This window comes from Anolis carolinensis, chromosome 1 (assembly GCF_035594765.1).
Source record: "Anolis carolinensis isolate JA03-04 chromosome 1, rAnoCar3.1.pri, whole genome shotgun sequence".
Taxonomy (NCBI): domain Eukaryota; kingdom Metazoa; phylum Chordata; class Lepidosauria; order Squamata; family Dactyloidae; genus Anolis; species Anolis carolinensis.
Genome location: NC_085841.1, coordinates 211,900,829 through 211,917,048, shown reverse-complemented (window position 1 = coordinate 211,917,048; position 16,220 = coordinate 211,900,829). Strand labels below are relative to the sequence as shown.

The window sequence follows — 16,220 nt, the reverse complement described above, 5'->3', positions numbered from 1 at the left end:
TGTGTTAACTGTTCTTGAAAAGGAATGCTTTTGGAACTCAGAATATTTTTTTCAAAATTATACCAAGAAAAATAATATCCTAATTGTGATGAAAGGAAAAAAGCAAACATACAACGGGACTGTTTTTTAAAAATACTGTTCCAAAAAGAATACTAGCATATATTCCCAGAATTGCCCAGATTTTTATTTTCTTTGTGTAGCTCTGTTATTCAAAAATGGGACCCCAAAAAGTGGAGGTTCAGGTAAATGATTTCCGGTTACTCAGTTTGGCTTCAGAAGCAGGAAAACACCACCTACCAATTTCTCCTTTTCACCATCTCCATATAATGGGCTCTAGGTACCAGAATGTCCTCTTCAACACAGCCCCAGAATTGAGTCCTGAATGCAAATTCAACCAGGAAGCATATTGATCCTATGGGGACACAATTCTCCCCAAAGGAAATCCCAAGCCCATCATCCAGGGATTGCTATCAATTGCTATTGTTTAATCAAGGAGCCCTTCTCAGCTCTAATACCCACCAGCAAACATTGTCTCCCAGGTCATTCCATGCCAAGTGGTTTAAACCTCCCCATCATCATGTCTCCAATTTTGTTAAAATGTTAGCTTTAGTGCCAATCAGGTGTTAAACTAAGTTTCCCAAAACTTACATGTGAAAAAAGACCTTGGGGTCCTCGTGGACAACAAGTTAAAAATGAGCCAACAATGTGATGCGGCTACTAAAAAAGCCAACAAGATTGTGGCCTGCATCAATAGGAGTATAGTGTCTAGATCTAGGGAAGTCATACTACCCCTCTATTCTACCTTGGTCAGACCACACCTGGAATCACACTGTGTCCAATTCTGGGCACCGCAATTGAAGGGAGATGTTGACAAGCTGGAAAGTGTCCAGAGGAGGGTGACCAAAATGATCAAGGATCTGGAGAACAAGTCCTATGAGGAGCGGCTTGAAGAGCTGGGCATGTTTAGCCTTGCAGAAGAGAAGGAGAGGAGACATGACAGCCATGTATAAATATGTGAGGTGAAGTCATTGGGAGGAGGGAGCAAGCTTGTTTTCTCCTGCCCTGGAGACTAGGACATGGAAAAACGGCTTCAAACTACAGGAAAGGAGATTCCACCTGAACATTAGGAAGAACTTCCTCACAGTGAGGGCTGTTCGGCAGTGGAACTCTCTGCCCTGGACTGTGGTGGAGGCTCCTTCTTTGGAGTGTTTTAAGCTGAGGCTGGATGTGTTGTTGAAGGCTTTCATGGCTGGGATCACAGGGTTGTTGTATGACTTTCGGGCTGTGTGGCCATGTTCCAGAAGTATTCTTTCCTGACGTTTCGCCCACATCTATGGCAGGCATCCTCAGGGGTTGTGAGGCATGGAGAAACTAGGCAAGGAAGGTAAATATATATCTGTGGAGAGTCCAGGGTGTGACAAAAGTCCTTTGTCAGTTGGAAGCCAGCGTTAATGTTGCAGCTAATCACCCTAATTAGCATTGGAAAGGTTTGTCTCTTGCCTGGGGGCATCCTTTGTTCAGAGTCATTAGCCGTCCCTGGGGCTCCTTTGCCCTCAAAGTGTTGCTTCCCATCTACTGTTCTGATTTTTGCGTTTCATACTGGTAGCTAGATTTTGTTCATTTTCATGGTTTCCTCCTTTCTGTTTAAGTTGTCCACATGCTTGTGGATTTCAATGGCTTCTCTGGATGGCTGGGAGTGCTTTGAATGTGATTTTCCTGCTTCTTGGCAAGGGTTTGGACTGGATGGCCTATGATTCTACGTCAGGAGAGAATGCTTCTAGAACATGGCCATACAGCCCAAAAAACTCACAGCAACCTGAAGAGTTGTCGCTGGAAAGAGGCCAATTTAGTCAAGAGTGCAAGGCAGGAAGGGGAGGAGAAACTAAAACAGAGAGGGGATCCAGGCCAAACTCTCCGGGAGGGAGAACCTCACAGGCTTAGAGAAAAACAGTCTCCCAGCACATCAACCACCTCGAACACAGAGACCTTCGCGCATGCGCACAGAGGGGCCCCACTTCCTCTGCCCGCTGAGGCACTTTGTCCCTCGTCTGCGCCCGTCAAGAAGTTGCCAAGGAAGATCTCGGGGACGCTGAAGGGAAAGGTTGATAGTCGGCATGGCGGCGGCAGCGGCAGCTGCAGCGGCGGACACGCTGTGGGAAGACAGGGACGTCCGCTTCGACATCTCCCCGCAGTGAGTGATCGCCCGCACCCGGGAAAGGGAGGTTCGAAGGCCCGTTCGCTTCGAGGCCTCCTTCGCTGTTTTCCAAACGCCACTCCTTTGGGACTTCAACTCCCAGAAAGCCCAGTTGCCTTGGCCCGTGAGGAGGGATTCTGGGAAGGCCTCGCGCTTCTTCCTCAAGTCCTTGAAGGAGCTAAAGATAGGCAGCCCAGTCTGCAGCTACATTGTAGAAAGGAAGGATGCAATTTGGCACCACTTCAACTGCCCTGGCTCAATGCTGTTGGAATCATGGCACCGCTAACGAGGTCTTTCTCCTCATCTGCCAAACAGTGCTGGTGCCTCACCAAACTACAATTCCCTTGATTCCATAGCATTGAGTCAGGACAGTTAAAGTTTAGTCAGAATGGATTTATGCTATGCACTCGCAGAAGTCTTCCACACGGCTGAATAAAACCCCACATTATTTGCTTTGAACTGGGTTACATGTCAGCGTGGACTGAGAAAAGGTAAAGGTTTCCCCTGACGTTAAGTCCAGTCATGTCTGACTCTGGGGGTTGGTGCTCATCTCCATTTCTAAGCCGAAGAGCCGGCGTTGTCCGTAGACACCTCCAAGGTCATGTGGCCGGCATGACTGCATGGAGCGCCGTTACCTTCCCACCGGAGCGGTACCTATTGATCTACTTACATTGGCATGTTTTCAAACTGCTCGGTTGGCAGGAGCTGGAGCTAACAGCGGCTGCTCACGCTGCTCCCGGAGTTTGAACCTCGGACCTTTCAGTCTGCAAGTTCAGCAGCTCAGTGCTTTTTACCCACTTCGCCACCGAACTTTTGAACTGAGATAACCCAGTTCAAAAGAAATACTGTATTGTGGATTATCTGCCTTGATATTCTGGATTATATGGCTGTGTGGAAGGGTCCTCTGGGCTCTTCCAGACAGGTCCCATATCCCAATATCTGATGCCAGTTTTTCTGCTTTAAACTGGATTATATGACTTCGCAGTGCCAGATAATCTGGGATAAACAGAAAACCTGGGATCAGAACCTGGGATATAGGGCCTGTCTGGAAGGGCCCAGGCCTCCTGGACACTACCATATAAAATCCAGAATATCTGCTTTGATATGGGTTGTATGGCACTGTACTCATATAACCCAGTTCAAAGCAGATAATCTGTTTTATCTGCTTTGATAATGTGGACTATATAGCAGTGTAGATCCAGCTTCAGATGCACCTCCCGCTAATCACCACTTGCACCTCCCGTTATTCACTATCTGCAGTTTTACATCAATCCTCCACGTTTTGTTTCTATGCTTCAAGTGTGTATTGTCAAGCTCCATGGGGTTTTTTCCCTTGTAAATGTACAGGACAAAATAATAATATTTTTTTCTTTATTACCAGCCTCTCTGAGCTGCGGGAGACAACATAGTTAAAATACTTCAAGAAAACAAAGCACCATAAAGTACATTTATATCCATAAAGTACATGGTGTCACCATAAGTCAACAGTTGATGTCAAGGCACATACATATATATAGCCCTATGCCTCTGGGGTAAATTTGAGATGGGAAATATGTTGAGCCTGTCATGTTTTACAGTTTGCTCTTAAGCGTGATGGGCTTTACAGCTTCTTGAAGCTGTGCTCCAGTTTCTTAAAACTATTATCTGCTCTTGGAGCTCTGCCGTAAGAACTCACTGGCATAAGCTTACTTAAAGACTAATGCTGATAAAGAATTGCGTACTAAATAGTCACACACAGGCAGTGCACAAGTTACAAATATACAACTTACAAACAACTCATAGTTATGAACAGGGGTGAGACAACAGGAAGTGAGAGAAATCTACCCATAGGAAGGGAAAACCACTCCTGGAGGAGTTTTCATGGGTAAAAGAGGTTTCTACTGAAGCTTTCTCACCAGTCCTTATTTCCACAACAAGCCACATTTTTTAAAATCTGATGCTCACAGGGACAAAGGCCATTGTGTCTTCTGCTCCCAGAGAGCTGTCATACAAACTTTGTAACTTGAAAACAGTGCCTGATTTGCTTCCCATTACTTTATAAATTTCTTTTCCTTTTTTGGATCATGATGGATGCCATCCTCATAACTTGCTTTGGGACTTCTTTTTGGTTGAAATAGAATAACACATATTTTAATAAATCAATAATTGTAGGCCAGAGAGAGTATGGGCCCTTTGAAAGATATAGAAGACCTTGTTTTTTGTGAGTGCATGTTGGACCATAATTTCCTCAGAATGTTAGATTTAGTTTCTGGTGGCCACTATAAATAAATACAAGCCAACTGTTATGATCCAGTGTCTAAAAATACCATATTATCATAGGCAAATGAAAATGAGACCAGGAGAAGTTCTCATTGATTGTTTGGATCCTATTGAAGATACCAAAGGAAACAATGGAGAAAAAGGTAACCCCTGATGTGTATATTTCTAGATTCTAAATTACAGGTTGCATTTCTAAACTTTTCTACATCAAGCAATTTCCGAACAGCTGGGAAACAGTGGGGCATTTCTGAGTTGTCAAAAAAATTATAGTGATTGGAATAACATTAGGGATTTCTGCTTCACCCATGAGGCATCATTTTTGACTGGGGTGGTCACAAAGTGGGTAGACTCATCTTCAGACAAAACATTAATTGAAGAAACCCAATTTCAGATGGAGAGTTAGTGATAGAGAAGAACACGACTCCAGGGGCTTCCATGGACAACAGCTAGGTCTTCTTTGCCCAGTAAAAGTTTCCCACACATATTTTTGATCTTTCCCCCTTTTTGTCAGCTACCATGAGTGCTATATTTTGTATTTCACAGAAAATGGTTTGTGGGTAGAATGAGGCCTACTAAAAGCCTCAGAGTGCTTCCCTGCAGACTTTGGGGGAGAGAGAATTGTTCAAGATTCTGTTCAAGAAACCAAATTTGCCATTTAAAGATTATTCATGTTCCCATTCTTTCACTTAAGTCCAAAACGGTCTTCAAAAATACGAAGTAGCAGACTTAGAAGACTCCTCTGGGCCTAAAACTGATCCAAAGAGAATACTTTCTGTAACTTGGCCAGTTGTACAACCTGAAGCTTCAGGAATTTTTGGCTATTTATTTATCATTTTTCTTTTTCATGGGGAATATTGGAATTTTGAAAAATGGATAGATGCATTTCATTGAAATCTTTGGAGAGGTCAAAATGGACCCAGGGACCAAAGAAGTTTCCCACCTTTCTAGAAAGTCTTATTTTTATGAAATTTTAAAGTATTAGAGTTCATTACCTCATTTCCCCCAGATTTGGTTGGAATATAGATCTTGAAACATTTTATATTTTCCTATAATAATTTACTTCTTTAATTTGTCTTTAGGCTTTTTTCTTGTAGAGTATTACTATATATAGACAGACCATTGCCCTTAGAATACTATCTTCTAGAACTAAATCCATTCTCTAAGTGACGATTTCTGTTAATTAAAGAGGAAGCATCCACGTGCAAGAGTGTGGTATCAGGAGATTTGGTAGAATCCTAAGATTTACAAAATAACCTCCCACCCCACACACAAAATTCCCTCAAATAGCCCAATGAGGATTTGGCATACAGAAAGGAATATATGAGGAACAACACTAGGATGAGGGAATAATGAATAGAATGGAGTATTCTGGGAAAGCACATTGCTACCTGGAGGAATCTTAGAAAACGCACTTCATGTCTTGATTTCATACGTATTTTTCATTCTGATTATTTATTGTATGTGTAGTATTTATTACTTCTAATGTTACATTGAATTTAGAGAGCCCCCAGATGGCATAGTGGACTAAGTGACTTGAAGGTTGGGTTGCTGACCTGAAAGCTGCCAGGTTCGAATCCCACCTGGGGAGAGAGTGGATGAGCTCCCTCTATCAGCTCCAGCTCCATGCGGGGACATGAGAGAAGCCTCCCACAAGGATGGTAAAAACATCAAAACATCCGGGCGTCCCCTGGGCAACGTCCTTGCAGACGGTCAATTCTCTCACTCCAGAAGCAACTCCGGTTGCTCCTGACACGAAAAAAAAATTGAATTTAGAGAAGCGTAATAGGGCTGATGGAATAAACAGTCCAAAATGTAGAAGACCACATGATTTCTATTCCTCATATGGTGGATCTTTCCAAATTATGAGGAATTGCACTACTTAGCCATTTAACCTCTTTCACCTCTACAGCATTAAAATATGTTTTAATAGATGATTCATGTAAATGTTCCATCTTTAACTTTCCAGGTAGACTCTTGGTTACAAACCTTCGAATTATTTGGCATTCTATAGTATTACCTAGAGTCAACCTCTGTAAGTATCTCTCCTATTCCTCCTTATTATTAGTAGCATTTATTTATATAGCACCATCAATGTACAGGGCACTATACAAGTAAAACATTCAAAGACATTGGTTTCTGCCAGAGACATAGAGTGTAAAATATATGACCTTAGCAGAGGAAGCAGAAAGAAGGTCTGTTTTATCTTGGTTGTATGAAGATAAAACAGCTAACTGCCACAATGGGCATGCTGTCTCTCAGCTTATGAGACACAAGTACTCATATGGTTTTACTATTACTGTATCTATCATTCTATTTTGTTCTGGGATAGCTTATTCCACGACAGTGCCAAGACAGCTTTTGTCTAAACAGAACCTTTGTTGACAAACAGTTGAGTTGTGTAGTGATGTGTAGCTGGAAAGTATCGGCAGAGATGTGCATGTTTAAGCATGACAGTGAATTGATATAATTATTCTCATATAAATGATACATCAATAAATGTTTTCCAAATATTCAGGGTATTACAGTGGCGCAGTGGGTTTAACCCTTGTGCCGGCAGAACTGATGACGTGAAGGTTGGGTTGCTGACCTAAAGGTTGCTGGTTCAAATCCAACCAGGGGAGAGCACAGATGAGCTCCCTCTATCAGCTCCAGCTCCATGCAGGGACATGAGAGAAGCCTCTCACAAGGATGGTAAAAACTTGAAAACATCCAGGCATCCCCTGGGCAACGTCCTTGCAGATGGCAAATTCTCTCACACCAGAAGCAACTTGCAGTTTCTCAAGTCGCTCCTGACACGGAAAAAAAAGAACATCTAATTTATATTACCTAGAAATGTGAAATCTTGTCTTGTTCCACTTTGATTTTTTTTGTTTGCTTTAATTTGTTTGTCCGTTTGATTTAGAAAAAAAACATGGTATTTCACACTTTGAAATGTTGTTTTAATATATGTTGCTTCTTCACAGATCTGGCGCTGAATATTGAACAGCTCTCAGACTGGTATATAGTGACATCTTTAACAATATTATTTTTCTCTTATTTCTTAGCTGTTGGTTACAATTGTTTTGTGAACACAACAACAAGAACTGCTAACTCAGTAAGTTCTAATAATAGAATTTTAATTACCAATTATCTTGTTAAATATGCCAGAGCAATGGAACTCCTTTCACCTTAAGAGGTGTTAATTGCCAAATCTTGGGCATATTTACTTTTAGATCCTTATCAGAAGACATTTTTATAGCATTATTATTCTACTTTAATTGCCATGGCAACTTCGTATGGGATCCTGTATTTGCAGTTTAGGAAGCAGCATTTAGAGAGCCCTTGTGCTTTCTTTTGTAAACTACAAATGCCAGAAATCCTCAAGATTTTTCTGTTGGCAGTTAAAATGCAGGATAGCACTGTAACAGTAGCAGGCATGGGCAAACTTCAGCCCTCCAGGTATTTTGGACTTCAACTCCCACGATTCCTAACAACCTGTAGGGCTGAAGTTTGCCCATTCCATAGTGTGATAAGCTTGTTAAGAATAAACCCATTTAGTTTAGTACAGCTTCTTATCTGACATGGATTACATAGGATTGTCATCCAAAGCCTAGGCATTTTTGGATGTATAAAATGTTTTGATTTAGTTTGCCTTCTGGTTCCAGTATAGAAATTGATTTTGTATGCTATAATTTGTACTGAATACATTTCACTGTGTCTTGCTAGTTTAATTATAATAATTGTTCTAGGGATATTTTTAAATGATAACATTGAAAATACAAAAATCTGAAGCATACAAAAATATTATGCCTCATACTTTTCTTACAGAAATTAAGAGGCCAGACCGAAGCACTTTACATTTTAACCAAATGCAACAATACACGTTTTGAATTCATATTTACGAATGTGGTTCCTGGGAGCCCCAGACTTTTTGCATCAGTTATTGCTGTACACAGGTAATTGAGCTAGAAATATTGGCTGAAACACTCCTGATGCAATTGGATTGGTTGCCTGTGATACATAAACATTCAGAATGAAAGCTTTGTGTACATTTTGAAACTGAATGTAACTTTGCACTGGCATGCAGATGCATAAAATCAGCCCAAATGTCTAGATCATGTCATCTTATTTCCCTACTCCTTTTTCCTTTTTATACCTTAATTTCCAATACATTCCAGAGGTATATATGTCTTTATCCAGCCATTTAGAATTAGGTTGTTTAATTTACAAATATGTAGTTCTGTGTGCTTGAGAAGTCCCTTGAATAGAAAACTGTACCTTATTTGGAGGTTGGCATGTTTTACTTCTGTATTATTGTGCAGTTACCTCCAGAATTTGCTAAAGAGGGGGAAGAAATGGGATCTGCAACATATAGTTGCAGTGTGTTCACACTAGATGACAGTATGTTGCTCTTCAGGTTTTGCCAACCTGGTTCTCCTCCTTCTCCACTACTTTTTAATTTTTTGACAGTGGATATACAATGACTATATAAGACCTTTTACTGGTCTTAACATTAGCTAAAATCCTGTGGGCATTAACCAGCTTTAGTTCACTGTTACTGAGAATAATAATTTTAAAAGATACCTTGAGTTCAAATTGATTTTAAGAAATTTCATATAATAGTACAGTAATTACATCTGCCATTTAATTTTCCTTTTTTGTGAGTGGGTATTTGATTAAATTATTTTTAATGCAACAAAATTAAAAGGGCAAGATAATAGCCTTTTTGGTTTTATTTTAAACATGCTTCTAGAAAAGCCAACCTTGTTTTTTATTCACAGAGCTTATGAAACATCTAAAATGTATCGCGAACTTAAACTGAGATGTGCATTAATCCAGAACAAGCAGTTGAGATTGTTGCCAAAAGAACAAGTATATGACAAAATTAATGGGGTCTGGAATTTATCTAGTGATCAGGTAAAGTGCAACATTAAGATTACATATAGAAAATGGCAGTTAGACAGTGTTTGTTCCCTCTTCCTTATCAAATTTCGCCAAGGATCATAAACTGATTTCTTGAAACAATATGTGGTGTACTGCAAAATGTTAACCTTAGTATTATTTTATTTTCTTTTTTTTAAATGCATCGGCAAAGTTTGTCCCTCCAGATGTTGCTGGACTACAGTTGCCATGAATATGCAGGAGGGCAGATAAGAATTACAGTCTAACTTTTGGAGGGCTGCATGTTTTACCTATACTTCCACTCCACCATTAAAAACACTATATATTAATAATAATATTAGTGACTAGCATAGAAGAGAATTGTAGCAAGTTTCTTTTAAGTGGAATCAGTACTTAGGTAGATCAGAAGGAAGATTAAGTCAACCTGTAGTCCAAAAGCCTTCATCAAAAGAAACATCTGAATATAGCAGAAAGTCTTCAGAGCAAAAGCAACAGCCAAAACATTTTGTAAAATTGATACTATGGTGCAGAAAAATATATTCGGGGGGGGGGGGGCAGTAAGAAGCTATGACCAGGAAAGAGATAAATAAAAAGGGGAATCTTTTCTGAAGTACAGTAATCTTGCCTACATTGCTTTTAAAGTATTTTGAAATACTTAAAAAGTGGCAACTGGAGTGGGGCAGGACTTAAAATGTTGCTGGAGGAACTTGGACTCAGATAAAAGCAAGCCGAGGCATTTGATGTAACTTGAGCTGTGCTGGCCCAAGGTGTCTCTGTCCAGTTTTAAAAGTTTCACTCTTTTAAAAAGTGTCCCCTAAAAGCTCTCTTCATATTATTGAATAGCACACACAATTGTGTGTTGCAATGAAAGGAATAGTGCAGAAAAAGTCTTCTTCCTCCTTGATGTTCTCTGTCTAGGCTAGGCCAATATGAAATCAATTGCAGTAACTGATTTAGTATTTATGCTGTAGTTGCAGTTGTTTTGCTAAGCAGGAGCCCCAGAAATGGGGGGGGGGGGGTTTGGGGGGGGTAGCATGTAGGTTTTTATTAATTTTGCCTACTTACAAAGGGAGGGCAAATTATGTTTCCCATTGTCATTGAATCAACCTTAAATGTAAAAACTATTACAAGCACAGAGTGCGCTCCATGCATTCAGTGTAGCTTACTCCCCAGTAAGTGCATAGGCTAGATTGCAGGCAACCTGTCATTATTTCTGGGAAGGCTCAGCAACAGCAGCTGTTATATTATTCTTAGTTCTTTATCATGCAATACTCTTTCGATTAATAATTCCCGAGGAAGCTCAACTACATAGAAATCTTCGTGGACCAAACTTTGCCAGATCATTTCAAGCGAGGCTCATTCCTTCCAGCTCAGTCTCAATGGGTGCTTGAGCTTAGGATCTATGTTTCGAAGCAGAACTGTTTTCTTTTTGGATGCTAGTGTTTCCACTGTGGCATACGTAGCTAGGATTACCTAATTTTAACTTGCATGCCATCACATTTGAATGCCATATTATTTTGAGCCTTGTCGGAACACCCGGGGGGGGGGGGGTTGTCCTTTCAAATTACATTGTAATTCTTCCCACTTCACCATCACAAAAACCTTATCCAATGAGCTTCGTATTTAAACGTTTTACTAATTTTATTTTTTGTTTAAATTTTAAATAGACGCTATACTGGTGTAGAAGATACAAACTAATTAGGTTTCTTTTTTGTAGGGAAATCTGGGTACCTTTTTTGTCACAAATGTAAGAGTAGTTTGGCATGCCAATATGAATGACAGCTTTAATGTCAGTATACCTTACCTACAAATTGTGAGTACCGTGATATTACAGTTATCATTGTCAACCAAGTATGAATAATGATGGCAAATCTTATTTCAGTCTAATATATTATTTGCGCTTAGTATGTTTTTCTCGGGGAAATCTATGCTGCTATTGTGAATTCATCACTATTGACTAACAAACTGGAAATGTTGTGAATATATGTCTCCTGTGATTCTTGAGTTGGATGATGGTGAGGAAAGTGGCTTTCACTTTGGCCTTGGTTCTTTCAGTTAAAGGCCTGACCAGAATGAGTTTCCTGGGATAACATTATTTAATATTTACTTTTCAAAAATTCCATGTGCAACCATAAGTCTAAAAAAGTTTAAAATGTATTTAATAGAGGATCAGTTAAAGACCAGAGGAGTTAAAACCGGTTAAAGCCATTCAAAATAGTGCAACTCAACACATACAATAATCTATTTGTCAAGCACAAAATGAAAAGAGAAATTAGCGATTTTAAAAGTTATTTGTTGATTTATTTGGAGCATTTATACTTCATCCTTCTGCCAGAAATGTCCCCAGCAGAGCTTACCTGACATGTTTTCCAACCTTTCATTCTGTCTGCCTATGGTATAGTTTTTCTAATTGTTTGTGGAGGGGGCTGCATTATGTGCTGCTGACTATTCTCATGAGATCCCATGGGTTGTATTTATCCATTTATAAATAATGTTACTCCAGTGATATCATTAATGAGTAGTCATTTAGACCTTCAGATTTACAAGACATGCCAGTGATTATATTACTATATGACAAGTGAGGTGGAGAGCTTAAAATATAGTGACTTGTGTAACATCTTCAGTGAGTTGTGATGAATATTTGCAATGTGGGATTTTGGTTCTAATGTATTAGGAATCATTATGCTACACAAACTCTAAAGGAAAAGCCAGGTCATTTGATTTCCTTGCTAATCGATTACCATACTAATTGTTAATTGAAGTGGTTGTAGTTATATATAGTAAAGGCATGTGAACTGTGAATTTTTACTAAAGTTCGCCAAATCATATACTTCTTAATATTCTTGTGCTTTACTTGGAAGAAGAATGGTGCTAGAATTACAAATTACTAAAAATAGAATGATGTACAATAATGTAGAGAATAGTCACTGTTGGCAATATTGCTTCTTTTATGGAATCACAGTGGAAGGAAACGTTTCAAACCAAAATAACCTCCTTTGTTTTTACCAGCGCTCAGTAAAGATAAGAGACTCAAAATTTGGCTTGGCCCTTGTCATTGAAAGCTCTCAAGCGGTAAGAAACTCTCATTTTCATTCAGCTTACATCATGATCCTTAAAACTAGTCAATCTTCTTTTACAAAAATGAATTCAAAAACCTGTGCATGGTGATAATGTCTGCTTTGTTTAAGGGAGGGGTGGGCAAAGTACAGTCTAAAGTCTTCCTATAGCATCTATCAACTCCCACGGTCTCTTTTGTAAAAAGATATATAGCACCTGGGGAGGAACACTTGCTACATACTACCTCTGTTCCTGCCCCTCCCCCATCTTTTTTAGATCAATTGAGACCGTTTTCCCAAAATGAACGTGACATTTGTAATTCCCTGGATAAGAAAATGAACTCTTCTGAGCTTAAAACAAGCTAAAGAAGTCCTTATACAGTATAAAAGAACCTCCAAACTTCCTGAGAAGTTGGGGTGGAAAAATGATTTTTAAAAAATCTGATGCCCCTCCCCTCAAAAACATTTAGGAGAGAAGGTTCAGCCCTGTTTCTAGTAGAAGGTGTACCCATTTCTCTGGGATTCCCCCTGTCTTTAGGACGTCATGGCAGTATGACAAATAGGACAGCTGAGTTATGAATGTAACAAATAATGACCATGATAAATGAGCACCAGGTGACTAGTGAAATCTCTGAATGAGACACCCGCATGTCAGTTTGATCACTTACTATTTTGAGTGCCATGTTCTTGAGAAACTTTTAACAAGAATCTTGGAATTATTTTCTTCTGAGTAGTTAAGGTAGGATTGTTTGTGAATAATTTACCTTAGAAATGTATGTGTCCTTGCTTGCCTTTACCATAATACATCTAAAATTAGATTGATTTTTTCAATACATTTTCATCTGAAATATTACTATTATCTTTGTAGCTAGCTTAAATTTATAATTTAAAGTTATATTTAAAACATATACTCTACAGAAGTCCAGAAATAGTACAATCCTATACTTTTTGATTTTGATGTAAGTCCTGGAGGCGCAGCTGGTTAAACCTCTGAGCTGCTGAACTTGCGGACCGAAAGGTCAGCGATTCAAATCCGGGGAGCTCCTGCTGGTAGCCCCAGCTTCTGCCAACCTAGCAGTTCAAAAACATTCAAATGTGAGTAGATCAATAGGTACCGCTCTGGCAGAAGGTAACAGCGCTCCATGCACTCATGCCATGCAAATTGACCTTGGAGGTGTCTACGGACAACACCGGCCTTTCAGCTTAGAAATGGAGCTGAGCACCAACCCCCAGAGTCAGACACAACTAGACTTAATGTCAGGGAAAAACCTTTACCTTTAAGTCTCATTGAGCTTGATAGTGCTTGCTCCCAGTTTAGTATGTAGGATTATAATTTAAATCACTGTGTATCTGTAAAATTGCTTCAGCATATTAGACTATATTGTACAGATGAATACAACTTAAATTCATATTAGCTTAGTCTTGCATTCTAATATTATTTGTGGCTTATCTGTGAATTGCTATACAATTTATAGCCCTGAAAATTGACATACAAATCAGCAAAAATATCCGAATCCAAGTAATTATTGAATTCCTTTGGTTTAATTTGTTTATATTATTTTTTTACAGACTGGAGGTTATGTGCTTGGGTTTAAGATTGACCCCGTTGAAAAACTAGAGCAAACAGCTAAAGAAATAAATTCACTGCATAAAGTCTTTTCAGTTAATCCTATATTTGGAGTGGATTATGAAATGGAAGAAAAGGTACTCAGATTTAAAGATGTGCTGTTTGAAAATTAAATTAGTCACTGTTTCTGTCTTTAAAAGTTTGAAGGTATAGATATTAATAGTTGCTAAATTTGTGTTATTTATTAATCTGCAGCCCAAGCAGCTAGAGGATCTGACAGTGGAACAGCTACAGGATGATGTGGAGATAGAAGCAGATGAGCAGACAGATGCTTTTGTGGTAAGGTCCTCTTGAAAAATAACAACTCTCTGATTTATTTCTATAACTTCATGCAGATGTACCCTTAATAGTTTTCTTCTACAGATTCTGTACCTTATATCTGGTAGTATGTCTCATCAAGTCTAGTTGAATGTGTTCAAACAAACATGTTTTACTAAACACCTGTTAATGAGACTGGGATCTACAGAGATTTTTTCAAATTTCAAAATAGTTTCACATATCTGTATTTTTAATAAATTATTTAGATTCTTAATTATATTGCAGCACAGGATCCCCATGAAAGTGAAAAAAATGACTTAAAATGTCATTTTTTCCTGAGATAATATCTATCTAGGAATCTTTAGGTTCTCCAGCATAACTCTATGATCAACTTCCATTGGGACATTTAGGGAACATTAACCATAGAGTTGGATTTGCCTTATTTATTTATTTATTTATTTCATGTCAAAAGCATTGGATTTTGGATTTGCCTGATATTACTGTATTGTATTGAATCTAAGGTGTACTTTTTCCTGTTTAAGGGGCTTCAGATACCTTATATTTCTTAGGGGTGCCTTAGATTCAAAGGTGCCTTAGATTTGCTGGATTTTGATAGTTTTTTAAGTGTCTTGGCCCTGAGAGGGGAGGAGCCTCACTGGCTCCGCCAGCCCGCACCATTTTATCCTCAGCCTCAGGAAATGACTGTTTACCATCTGTCTGAGCTACGTGAAGCTTCCTCCTTCTACTGCCCCCCAGTAAGTTTAGTATATAGACTCATGCAGATAAGATGACTTCCATGTTTCATCACCCATCCACCCATCCACCCCTCCTCATCCCTCAGGAAAAATTGTACTACAAAACTGATTTGAAACAAAAAATAAGGTATTGTGCAAGCAAAGGAAATAAAAAAATATTATAGGAAAACTGTTTTTTCCACAATTGAAGCTTCAAAAATGGGGTGAATCTTACATTCGATGGTGTCTTAGATTCGGTGAAATGTGATAGTATATTCTGCAGTTTTTTAGGAAGCCAATCCTAACCTTGTTTTTTAACTCACTAAAGACATTTAAAGAATTGATATCTGTATTACGATACATCATCTTAAAGCGTAATTCCTAAATGATTCAAAACTGCTATGTGTTGTGCTTATTAACAGAAATGTTTTGTTTATATGTAAACAAACTTACTGAAAAGGAAAAGGAAAATATTTTTCTAATCATCTTAGATATAACAGATATCAGTAGGTTTTTCACCGAACTACGATATGTTTGAATTAACTCATATCTAATTTTTAAAATATTGTTCAAAATGTTAAATAAATGCTTTTTTATTTTTCTATTGTAGGCTTATTTTGCTGATGGGAACAAGGTAATAAAATTTGTATTTTAAAATTATAATGATGCATTAGTCCCTAACTGATAATTTTAATATTTTTGTCCTTATTTTCTGTCTTCCTTCCCTCTTTCCTGAAAAAAGCAACAGGACCGTGAACCTGTTTTTTCTGAAGAGCTAGGACTTGCAATAGAAAAACTAAAAGATGGATTCACACTGCAAGGACTTTGGGAAGTAATGAGTTGACATTCATTTAAACAATTTTTAATATATAAATAAGTACGCTTAGTCATGCCCCAGTACTTTTTAACAAAGAGGCTAAAATACCTGTTTATGGAGATTTTGTGAAAGAACAGATAATTATGTACAGTGTATAGTTTACTATAGGAATTATATTTGTAAGATATATTTATGTACTGTATTTTAATATGTATATGGTGCTTTAAGTTTTAAATTATTTGCTTAGAATATTTGTATTGATTTCATATACGTCTAAATTGTGTTATTTAACAAAATAAAATGAGAAAAGATGTGATACTTCTGAATGATTCTTGTCATTTGGTACCTATAATGCCTTGCAAACTGTTTTCAAATGAGGACTTCGAAGTTTGTT

General features: G+C 38.4%; 1 protein-coding gene across 2 annotated transcripts; it reads left to right on the top strand.

Moving 5' to 3' along the window:
- Positions 1 to 1,865: 1,865 nt before the first annotated feature.
- On the top strand, positions 1,866 to 16,144 carry bbs5 (Bardet-Biedl syndrome 5). 2 transcript variants are annotated; one of them, XM_003226262.4, is made up of 12 exons: positions 1,866 to 2,191; positions 4,514 to 4,596; positions 6,420 to 6,485; positions 7,498 to 7,547; positions 8,261 to 8,388; positions 9,214 to 9,349; positions 11,052 to 11,147; positions 12,344 to 12,406; positions 13,960 to 14,094; positions 14,213 to 14,296; positions 15,620 to 15,643; positions 15,752 to 16,144. In XM_003226262.4, the coding sequence occupies exons 1-12, from the start codon at positions 2,115 to 2,117 to the stop codon at positions 15,851 to 15,853; spliced, it is 1,044 nt and encodes a 347-aa protein (XP_003226310.1). In that variant the 5' UTR covers positions 1,866 to 2,114; the 3' UTR covers positions 15,854 to 16,144. The 2 variants fall into 2 exon arrangements, with proteins under 2 accessions (XP_003226310.1, XP_062820903.1); XM_062964833.1 differs by lacking the exon at positions 1,866 to 2,191 and adding an exon at positions 2,383 to 2,685.
- The last annotated feature ends 76 nt before the right edge of the window (positions 16,145 to 16,220 follow it).

Bases quoted from the DNA above. Each gene is read 5' to 3' on its own strand.
- bbs5 (XM_003226262.4), top strand. From the start codon at position 2,115: ATGGCGGCGGCAGCGGCAGCTGCAGCGGCGGACACGCTGTGGGAAGAC. The intron at 11,148-12,343 runs GTGAGTACCGTG...TGTTTTTACCAG, and splicing joins GTATACCTTACCTACAAATT to CGCTCAGTAAAGATAAGAGA. The intron at 12,407-13,959 runs GTAAGAAACTCT...ATTTTTTTACAG, and splicing joins TCATTGAAAGCTCTCAAGCG to ACTGGAGGTTATGTGCTTGG.